The sequence below is a fragment of the Nicotiana sylvestris genome, chromosome 7 (assembly GCF_000393655.2).
Source record: "Nicotiana sylvestris chromosome 7, ASM39365v2, whole genome shotgun sequence".
Classification (NCBI taxonomy): Eukaryota; Viridiplantae; Streptophyta; class Magnoliopsida; order Solanales; family Solanaceae; genus Nicotiana; species Nicotiana sylvestris.
The window spans coordinates 46,923,780-46,935,670 of NC_091063.1; the positions used below are offsets into that span (position 1 = coordinate 46,923,780).

General features: G+C 36.0%; 1 protein-coding gene across 1 annotated transcript; it reads left to right on the forward strand.

Moving 5' to 3' along the window:
- Window positions 1–1,607: 1,607 nt before the first annotated feature.
- On the forward strand, window positions 1,608–4,897 carry LOC104242309 (pentatricopeptide repeat-containing protein At3g58590). Its single transcript, XM_009797335.2, has one exon. It carries the CDS (start codon window positions 1,782–1,784, stop codon window positions 4,110–4,112), a length of 2,331 nt encoding a protein of 776 aa, XP_009795637.1. The 5' UTR covers window positions 1,608–1,781; the 3' UTR covers window positions 4,113–4,897.
- The last annotated feature ends 6,994 nt before the right edge of the window (window positions 4,898–11,891 follow it).

Consider the following 11,891-nt stretch of genomic DNA (forward strand, 5'->3'; position numbering starts at 1 on the left):
CCAGCTCCCTAAGAAAACATATCGTAGTATTGATAAGATTCAAAGAAATTTCATATGGGGTACTACCTCACAAAAAAAAAAAGATTCACTATGTTAATTGGGACACTGTCACTCTCCCAAAGGACCAAGGTGGTTTGGGTATTCGTAAAGCCCAAAATAAGAATCTAGCACTACCTACAAGTCTTTCTTGGAGACTTTTTTCACAACATACTTCCCTTTAGGCCTATACTTTAATTAATAAATAGTGCCGGGATGGCCTTAACTGAGATTGGTCAAGAATTTCTATCCAACTCCCACACGAGATTATCAATAAAACTACAACAATCTCTCTGAGTCATGACAGAATAGATACTCCTTATTGGTCAACCAATAAAAATGGTATCTTTTCCACAAAGGCTGTTTATAAGCTCCTGCATCCTGTGCCCCGCAATAGCTTCGACTTTAATTGGATATGGTCCCTAAAAACCCTAAATAAGATTCAATTCTTTCTGTGGCTTTGCTCCCATAATAGGCTACCTACAAACAACTACTTGCATCATATAAGTGTCAACGTAGATCCCAATTGTGCCATTTGCAACCATTCAGGAAAGTTTGGATGGACCTTGGTTTAAATGTCACTACTCTACCCTATCACCAGACCCACTGGCTCCAACTAATAAAAGACATTAACCTCCCCATCCATAATTTTCCCCTAACCTGGGATATCTTCTTCCCTTTTGCCTTGTGGCACATTTGGAAAAATAGAAATCGTAATGTTTTCAATGGAACTAACTTGCTTCCTGACATTAGAGTAGTATTTGTGCAGCAATGGAATTCAAGTACTGTACGTGGCTACAACCCCTCCTACTCTAACCAAAAATATCCAAGTCAGGTGGTCACCCCCAGCCTCAGGATCTTTTAAACTAAATACTGATGGATTTTTTTCTTAGAAGGGTCAAAATGGCGGTATTGGAGGTGTCATTAGGAATTCAAATGGTGATTGGGTCTTAGGCTATTAAAAAAAGATTCATGCTTACAACCACACTCACACTGAGCTTAGTGCTTTAGAACATGGGCTACAATTAGCGGCTAACCAACGCCTAATTCCCATTGAAATCGAAACGGACTCTATTGAGGTTATTGAATTATTGAACAAAAAATCCCTATTTATTAGAATATTATTGATTCATGCATGTTTCAATTGAGGAGGTTGGGGAATCTAGTGATCCGGCATAATTTTTGGGAAGGAAACAAAATAGCTCACGTTTTGGCAAATGAAGGATCCAAGCAAGCCACGAGTGACCATCTATCTATTATAACTTATCCCTCAAAGTCTGTGTTTTCAATCCTTCAAGCAGACAAAGAAGGCTTGTCGTCTACTAGAATAGTTCCTATATCTATGTGTAATAAGTTGGCTAGTCTTGGAAACTCATGTGTACTGGCTATCCATGATTGCAGTAATGTAATGCCTTATGCTCCTGTAACACCTTAGTTATTAATGAATATTTCCCGTTTATCAAAAAAAATAAAATAATAATAATAATAACATACATACATAGATTAGATAGGCGCCAAGTATGCAACTGTGAATTAAAGAAGCTCATCTAAGTATTTCCAATTAAGTCAGCAGCGAGGACTAATCCTATTTTACATATAGAAAACGAGACATATGTGGCAAATTTAAGCAATTCCAAAAAGGTTATACTTACGCGTATGTATAATTTATTGGAGCCAATACTGCGGAGTCATAGTTACCGATAAATGAGGAGGCCGAAAGAGTTTTACTCGTTGGATGTTACTGCATGTCGAACGCCATTATAGTGTCCTTAAGGATTTCAATTCATTCTAACATCCAAAAGTATTTCTCTTATGCTCTGAAATTTCACTTCTCCGCTTCAACTGAAAACCTTCTATCCCCCCACCCTTCTCATGGAGAAAATATCAAACACCAAAGGCTCATTCAGTTACTTCAAGAACCACATGGGGTTCAATCGCTCGACGCAACAAAGACCATTCACGCACTTACAATCACAATGGGGACAGACCCAACTCAACCCTTTTTGGCCCATAATAGTATTATGTCAAAGTATTCTACATTCGGGGATATACGCACAGCACGCGAAGTGTTTGATAATATGTTCAAGAGAAATGTTGTGTCATACAATACAATGATTAGCGCTTATAGTCGGAATGGGAATTTATTAGAAGCTTGGAAGTTGTTTACTGAGATGAGGAGTTGTGGATATGAACCAACTCAGTTTACATTTGGTGGGCTTTTGGGTTGTGAGTCCTTGGATATTATTCAAGGATTTCAATTGTATGCATTGGCTGAAAAATTGGGCCTTTTTCACGTTGATGCTTTCACAGGGACTGCATTATTGGGTTTACTTGGAAGGCAAGGATACTTAGATGAAGCTATGCAGATTTTTGATGAAATGCCTAAAAAGAACTTGGTGACTTTGAATTGTATGATATCCTTACTTGGACAGTATGAATGTATTAAAGAGGCCATGGTTATTTTCAGGAAGTTAATAAGAAGTGAAATGGCTCCTTCTGAGAGCACTTTCTTGGGCCTATTGTCCGGTTATGTTGGGGAAATTGATTTAATATTAGGGGAACAAGTACATGGGTTGGTAGTTAAAAATGGACTTAATTTTGCAGTTTCAGTGTGTAATTCATTGATTAACATGTATGCAAGTTGCTCCGACATCGTTAGGGCAGAGAAAATGTTTGAGGATGTTCCTGTTAAGGATGTTGTGTCGTGGAATACAATAGTTGGTGCAATGGCGAAGAGTGAAAGACCGGATAAAGCATTAGTTGTTTTCAGGAAAATGTGTGCAAGTGGTGTCTTGCCTAATGATATGACATATGTGAGTGCCCTAAACTGCTGCACTAGCCAGCAGTATCGATTTCTTGGGGAGTCCATCCATGCAAAAGTAATCCAGAGAAAGTTTGAATCTGATGTATATATTGGTAGTGCTTTACTCGACTTTTATGTTAAATGTGATAAATTGGATGATGCTCGTCTTTGCTTTGATGAAATATCCGAGAAGAACGTGGTTTCTTGGAACACCTTGATGCTGGGTTACTCGAGCAAAAGCTCTTCTCACGCTATTTTGCTGCTTCAACAAATGATTAACTCAGGTTATCGACCTACTGAGTTTTCATTTTCTATTGCTGTGAAATCATGTGCACTATTTGAGGTGCTTCAGCTCCATTCCTTGTCAATAAAAATGGGTTACATTGATAATGCTTACGTCTCTAGCAGTCTCATTTCTTCATATGCAAAAAATAGTTCAGTTGATGATGCCCTAAGGTTTGCCACTACCTATGATATGACACTTCCTGTTGTCGCGGCCAATATGATTGCAAACATTTATAACAGGTGTGGGCAATTTGATAAGACTCAAGTGTTGTTTTCTGACCTTGAAAACCCGGATACTATATCTTGGAATATTTTGATTGCAGCCTGTTCTCGAAATGGTGATTACGAAGAAGTTTTTGAACTTTTTGGACACATGCGGATAGCTAGGATCTCTCCGGATAACTACACGTATGTTAGCCTCTTTAGCGTGTGCACCAAGCTTTGTAACCTCGGTCTAGGTAGCTCACTTCATGGCCTCATTGTAAAGACTGATTTTAAGCGTTGTGACACATTTGTTCGCAATATCATGATTGATATGTATGGAAAATGTGGGAGTCTTGCAAGTTCAATCAAGATCTTCAATGAAATAACGACTAGAAATGTGATCTCATGGACAGCCATTGTTTCAGCCCTTGGACTGCACGGTTATGCATATGAGGCATTGGAGAAATTCAAAGAGATGGATATGACAGGGATTAGACCTGATAAGGTTGCTTTCATATCCGTGCTTTCAGCATGTAGACACGTTGGGTTAGTGAAAGAGGGGATGGAATTGTTTGAGCAGATGAAAGAGAAATATGGGGTAGAACCAGAGATGGATCACTATCTTATTGCAGTCGACTTGCTGGCTAGGTATGGCTATCTGAGAGAAGCCGAGCAGTTAATCACTGGGATGCCTTTCCCCCCAAATGCTCTAATATGGCGCATATTTTTGGAAGGCTGCAAGAAAAAAAGAAGCATAGACGACGCTCGCACTCTTGCTTCATAAAATATTCTCAAGCCAATGGAATATTCATGAAGAGGGTGATGCAGAGTACTGCTATTGAATTTTAAGTAATGATCATGTTGCTTGATGAAGCTTACTTAAGTTTCTGAAATCTTGATGATTAATCGTTTTCCCAACAGCATATAAACAAACAGGAAACTGGTATTATTAGGTAATGTTGAACGTTTTTGTCTCTTGATATAATGTTGTGTCCTCAACTGGCTACAAGGACCATCAATTATCAAAGAAGAGCGAGTTCCTTGATCACTGATGCAGTTCTAGTTTCTTCTGACAGAAACTTAAATTCAACAGCAAGTGGATGTTCATATGTGGAACATCGAAAGATTTGCTTTGTTTACCTTGACGTATCTACAGATTGTCTTTCAGTCCAAAGGTGAATGGCTTACAGAGATTGACACCTCCAAGCTCATGTAAATGAAGGAGATTGTTTGTGAGATGGAAGTTCTCTTATTCCTTCTTTTTATCTTTTATGGTAGGCGGGGAAGAAACTGTCTTGTTGAGGCATGAATCACTAAGAAATCATCAAGTACACAACCCTATCAAAAACAAAAAACAGAGGAAACATATGAGATCTAAATTCAGAAGTCTGCTACAAGTGAACAATGGGGTCAAGGCTATGGTAGTATTCATAGCTCCACTTCAATTGTGAATCCAGTTAGATAGGCAAGCTTGTCTTGCCAGAAAATGGTGTAAATTAGGCCATAACATCAACAAACTATATTCATTACTTGATATTATGGAAATGCGTTATCTCAAGTGTTATTCAATCTTTTCTCTTCGATTTTAGGAGTTCACGGAAAAACAAATCTTTTGGAATTGGTTTATCCAATGCCAGATTACGAGTTAGGCTTGAAGAAATGGACAATTTGAGTTATCTTTCTGATAGTCTCACTATATTTGTCATCAATAATGACTTGTTATACAAGATACAAGTTTAATAGTATATATATGTGTGATCATAATAATCAAAATTCAAAACCATAGGAAAACAAACTGATTGGCGTAAACGTCAAGCTGGGCTGTATTTTACTATTTTTATCTTTGTTGAGTTCAACTTCACATCCAGTTGAAGTGTAGATGGATTAAAAGTTTGAAACTGGTCCTACTTGCTAGATCCCAAATCCATATAGGGTCAAACTTGCGAGGTACAAGAATTACACTTTCCTTTGCGAACATCACAATCTTACTCGTAAGAAGTTAGTTATACAAGGAAAATTCATAGAACATATTATGGCCAAAATAATTTTTTTTGGATAAATTTAAACTTCTACAAACTAGAGTTAGAATACATAGACAACACTATAAACTCTTTGGAAACTATTAAATCACATCAATGGATTCATAAGGATTTAAGGCATATACAATAATAGTGTAATGATTTCTTTACAGTATCAATGTAATTTAATATGTATAGTAGATTACTTATCATTTATTCTATGTCACCAATCAATTTTATTAAATAGAGTTACTTACAATTATTTTTTAAGTGATTTAATTGTATAATATCTTTTACACTATCTGTGCATAGAAATTAAACTCTTCGTTTAAATACCGCTATTTTTATTTAGAGACAAAAAGTAATGTCTTCCATTTCTATGGAAGTGCAAGTTCTTTTTCTCATCCTTTACCCTTTCATTACAATGAGAGGTCACTATTCATAAACAAAGAGCACAATCTAGTCATCCCTTGTGTTTTGTTATAATGTCATATGTTGGTCGGTGACAAACTAAAGAGACAATGTTATCATTTCTGACATGTAATATTATTTCTTAATTGGCCAGCAGAAAACATCGACACCTGCATTTAATTATTAGCTTGCTAATTTATTCATTTACATTAGGGTTAGACAAATAACTTTAGTATCTTCTATTATCCATCAATTTTCCACGTAGAAATCGCACTTTCTGACATTGGGATATTCATGTGGGGCTCATATTCCCTGAAATATTCAGAAACTTTAGCTTTTGAGAAAACGCAATAGCTTATTGTGAAAAATAGAAAGATACAAAGTAAAAAAATATACGGAGTATTGTGGTTCTTAATTGTTTGCATTTTTAATGTTCTTAAGTTGCATGAGTGAATTTTACATCAAGATATTCTTACAGTGTCTTCCTGCATGAGTTGTCTCTGTTATTTGCAAAATTTGGGTCCGCTACTAAATTAAGTGCAATCAACATTGGAATATACTTGTAGCAATATTAAAAAGGAACAGTTGGAAAATAATTCAATGTTAAGGATTGGATATACAACGTGTGCTTTTGCAAAAATAAATAAGCAACAATTTGTTTATCGCTTGAACTTTAAGAGGAGAAATGTCACCAAAAAATGTATGAGATAATGATATCACAGTGCAGAAAATTGAAGCTAAATAAGAAAATAATTTTAAAATTGCAAGAGACTCAGATGTTATCGTGTTTGGTTATTTGGTCGGTTCTACCAATTAGATAGGGAAAATGATATTGTATAGTAAATTTTATACATTTTTGTGGGTTATCGAATATAACTTATTTCGATCGTGTGCTAAAAGTGATTTTTGCCCAACTGGATAAGTTGTGAATAATAATGTTTGGGCCAACGGATTGGTTATTACAGGTTACCCACAGAATCTGAACTTTCAAATTTTCTAATCGCTTTAAATTGAGGACACTATAATTAAACTATTGAGAATCGATGTAAACTAGCAGACTATTCATCATTACAAAGGTTAGAGAGATGTACATATTCTTTCAACTTAATAATTTATTCGCATCGAATGTTTGCACTAAATCATACACGATAAGTTTATTATCGTTAAGTGATTAATCAAGGTTTCATATATATATTAATTAACTATTATTATTTTGATGACTATTTCTGTAAAAACATGTGTTATACTTATTAAGCTGAATAAACATCCGATACGGATAGTTAGCAAGAATTGATGGTCACGTATTTGAAATATTGGAAAGAAATGGGGGAAAAATCCTTTAAGCAAAACACAAGTCTTTTGGCGCTTAGAAAAAAACAAAAGTTATTATATTATCGTAGGAGTATTTGTCCAATTACGTTTTACCTCTAAATGTCTTACTCAATTAACACTCTACTAATTGGAAGAATTAATAAATGACTTCTTGTTTTCTAAAATGTTAAACATTTTGACGCAAAATCAACTTGTCAAGACCAATATTTTGAGATCGAAATCATTAATATTCATACAATTTTCTTACCATTAACGCTCGTCTAACTATAAACTAAAAAATTCGAGATTTTACCTTTCTAAATTCTTGGACGAAGCTTAATGTGAATTGTTTTTTCTTTTTTGCTTATAAAATCAAGCTGGCGAAGGAAAAGGAGAAATTTATAAAATTGATGCACGCGGGTAAGGTACTTTAACATCTAAAGCACATTCCTTTTGAAGGGTCAGAAAGGACACTGAAATCAATATTTTAGTTTCAAACTTTGACTCTTCAATCTTTCATATTGTCTATTGCCGAATATTCTTCAAATAAATAAAAAGAAACAAAGAGGCAACTTTGTGTGATGCGACTCGACGCAGGAAGATTTATTATTTATAATTATAAAATCTAATTGCGATTATGATGTATGACACCTTGCTGATGTGATTAAGGCCACCCCAGCTCAGCTCAGTAAAATCAAGGGCTGTAAACCCTAATCTAATTACTCATTGCTTATAGCCACTACCAAATCCCTATAGATTAATCAATAACCCTTAGGCCCGTTTGACCATACATTTTGGCAACATTTTTTCAAATTTTTTTTGAAAATATTGTTTGTTCATAGATTAATGATTTATTTTGAAAAATTTCTGAAATTATTTTTCAAGTTCTCAAAATCTAGTTTAGGGTAGATTTTGGGTGAAACTTGTTCTCCCAATCACAAAACTTCAATTTTTTTTCAAATAAAATGCATATCCAAACATAATTTCAACTTCCAAAAATTATTTTTCAAAACTACTTCAAAAATTATTTTTTCAAGTTTCAACTAAATTTATATCCAAACACTAGCTTAATTTATGCGAAGAGACCACGCACATGGGTACACGTACTACACAAAGTTATGCAAAAAGCCATGAAAAAACTAAGGGTTTTGATTTACGTATGAATTAGTTATACATGATTTATAAATACGTGAATTGTATATAGTGAATAACATTGTTGTGATTGTTAGGCGATGAATAACAATGTAGGAGTATTAAGTATTACGAACCTAGGAATAATACATGAATTGTTAGGTATGGATTACCTATTTTAAGGAATATTTTTTTTTCATGAGATATTCTTGTCTGTTTATTGCTAATACATATATTTTTATGTCATATTATATATGCCCTATGAAATAATTTACGTTAGCAATTGAAATTTTAATAACATCAACCAACAACTGCATTAGTTATGCGTTGATGCCGCCAAACGAACATTGTATTGATTAAAGAACATGCGAAAATTAGTATACTACGACTAGCTTAACATTATAAGTACATATTACTAGTTATATTGAATTTTATACTGGATTTATTTTTGTCCACGTGACCAACCAAATGATTTCCAAAGTTCATTGTTCTTTCATATATTTTCTTTTTCACCTTTACCCTAAAAAATAGATAACAATTAAATTTGTAAGTAATTTTAAGGATATGCGAATTTATTCAATACAAAAGATAAATATTGCTAGAGTAAATAGATAAGAGATGTAATTAAATTGTCAAACTGCTTGAAAATAAATGGGGATGATTCTGGACTCGAGGGCAGCCTCAATGAGGTATCCGTCTTCGATCCCTGACTTATAATAATGGAACACTGATCAACAAACGTAAGAGCTTTGAATAACAGAAAAATACTAGTATATTTCCTTGGTATGCGTGTTACAATATTCCTACTGAATAATCAGACCCCTTCTCCCCTATATAGTAGGGGAATCCTACCTAGGTATAATTGCATAAAAGGTAAAAATCTTCCGTTTAACTAATCACTGGATTCACGCAGGTAAGTGCCGATATCCACGCCGTGATACCCAGCTAGTCACGGTTATTACGACCTTCTGTTAATCATGTTCGAATGCCCGATAATGCTCTCTGAAGTCTTTTGGGATTTGGACCGATCCGAAGTCATAGACCCGATATTCTCGAGTGCGGGCGTGGTGCCTTCGGAAACTGTCTCGATGAGTCCCTTACCTCTGTATTGGTCAAAATCTGACCATCACGTTCGAACTAACCAACGTCCCAGTGACTGAGCAGTGAAAAATAACACAGCCCACTCTACGTCCCTTTTCCGACACCCGTCGAGTCGGAAAGAGCAATGCCTAAAAGGACGACCAAGACACATTGGAGGCGAGAGAGCGTCAGACCAAGTAAATGGCAAAGGTGCCATGACTATATATAGTAGGGGAAAACCTTCGATTAAAAGGAGGCTCCTCCCACTTTTCTCTCTCCCAAGCTCTCTTCTTGTAATCTTGATAGGAAAGAAGTAATCTACAGAAGAATATGTAAAGCTATCTCTCCCATCGATCGATGAAGGTCAATGTTGAATTTCAATAAGATCGTTTATATCTTCTTCATCCTATATACAATTAATACTATTAGCTCTTTGATCTGGAATTTATTATGCCTGACTAAGATTTACCCCTTCATCTTCTTTGATTGATTTGTTCAAAATGATCCGATATCTTTTGAGTCAAACAATTTGGCGCCGTCTGTGGGGATTTCTTAGTGAAATTTCCTAGTCTCTCCCAGATCAAAGACAAGAATTACGATCACGTACTGAAAAGAGCGCGAAGGAAAAACCCAACCCACGCGAGATAAAAGCACAGCACGGTAGGGGGAGGAGACCCGAGTAGAATCGCCAAATTTAAAAATCTTCACCCCATCAACCATCGAAATGCCAAACAAGACGAACAATGTTACAACTTGTTCTCCCCCATTGGACCACCGAGTATGGGCAAGGAAAGTATCATTTTAACTCACCTTCTGCTCTTTGCTCAAGAAGGAACACAAAGGCCGCGCGGACGAGTGAGTAAAGAAACATCTCAATTAAAGAACGAAACCCCACTGCGAAATAACCGAAACACCACCCATCGGTGACACCTCCAAGCCGGAAGGCAGAAGTCAGGCAAGGAAACTACAATGTGTGTGCAGAACGAACAAAGCAAAATAGTGACGTTTCATATTCGCCAACGTTGCACCCCCTGATGCAAGCAATGTCAAACGAATTGGGACTCTCCTAGAAAATGTCTGGCGCTCTGAAAGCTGGGACTTACTACGGGTTACTATTTCGATAAGTTTGAAATAACACCCTTTAAGGCCAAGGACCTTCGCCAAAAAAGAAGAGTTTGACCTCGATCGAACGACGACGGATTACTATTTTGATAAGTTCAAAATAACACCCTTTAAGGCCAAGGGCCTTCACCAAAAAAGAAGAGTTCGACTTCGATCGAACGACGACGAGTTACAACTTCAATAAGTTCTAAACAAAACCCTTTAAGGCCAAGGGCGCCAAAAAAGAAGAGTTCGACCTCGATCGAATGGCGACGGGTTATTATTTCTATAAGTTTGAAATAACACCCTTTAAGGCCAAGGGCCTTCGCCAAAAAAGAAGAGTTCGACCTCGATGGAACGACGACGGGTTATTATTTCGATAAGTTCGAAATATCACCCTTTAAGGCCAAGGGCCTTCGCCAAAAAAGAAGAGTTCAACCTCGATTGAACGACGACAGGTTACTATTTTGATAAGTTTGAAATAACACCCTTTAAGGCCAAGGGCCTTCGTCAAAAAAGAAGAGTTCGACCTCGATCGAACGACGACGGGTTACTATTTCGATAAGTTCGAAATAACACCCTTTAAGGCCAAGGGCCTTTGCCAAAAAAGAAGAGTTCGACCTCGATCGAACGATGACGAGTTACTATTTCGATAAGTTCGAAGTAACACTCTTTAAGGCCAAGGGCCTTCACCCAAGAGGCGAGTTCGACCTCGATCGAACGACGACGGGTTACTATTACGATAAGTTCGAAATAACACCCTTTAAGGCCAAGGGCCTTTGCCAAAAAGAAGAGTTCGACCTCGATCGAACGATGAAGAGTTACTATTTCGATAAGTTCGAAGTAACACTCTTTAAGGCCAAGGGCCTTCACCCAAGAGGCGAGTTCGACCTCGATCGAACGACGACGGGTTACTATTTCGATAAGTTCGAAATAACACCCTTTAAGGCCAAGGATCTTCGCCCGTGAGGAGAGTTAAGGCCATAAGCCATTGTAAGCACATGATTTTTGCCCTACATGAGAATTACTCCCAAAAAATGCAAAATAAAATGATTTTCCTTGGTGTGCAATTTTGAGTATTTTTGTGACATTTTTGGATTATTATTTGTATTTGTCTGTGTTTGTTTATTTGCTAAATTAATAAAAAATACAAAAATATGTCGCATTTGCATGTAGGATTTAATTCTATAATTGTTAGTAATTAAATTAGTTTTATCAAAATTAAAAAATTTACAAAAAATATGCATCTTTTGCATTTTTAGCATTTAATGTCCAAATGAACAATTTTATGCTTAATTATTACTTAATTGTGCGTTAATTGTTATTGGTAGTTAATTTGCGCTTTTATAACTTAATTTAGTTCTTAATAATAATTTAAGTATTCTTATAATTTAGTTTTAGAAAATAAAAGAAGAAAAGATAACAAAAATACAAATAAAAATCGGATTGGGCCACTTCTTCAATTTTCAACCCCAGGCCCAAACAATTGTTCACGACCCAGTCCACTTCAC

Coding starts and splice junctions, on each gene's coding strand:
- LOC104242309 (XM_009797335.2), top strand. CDS start 1,782: ATGTCGAACGCCATTATAGTGTCCTTAAGGATTTCAATTCATTCTAAC.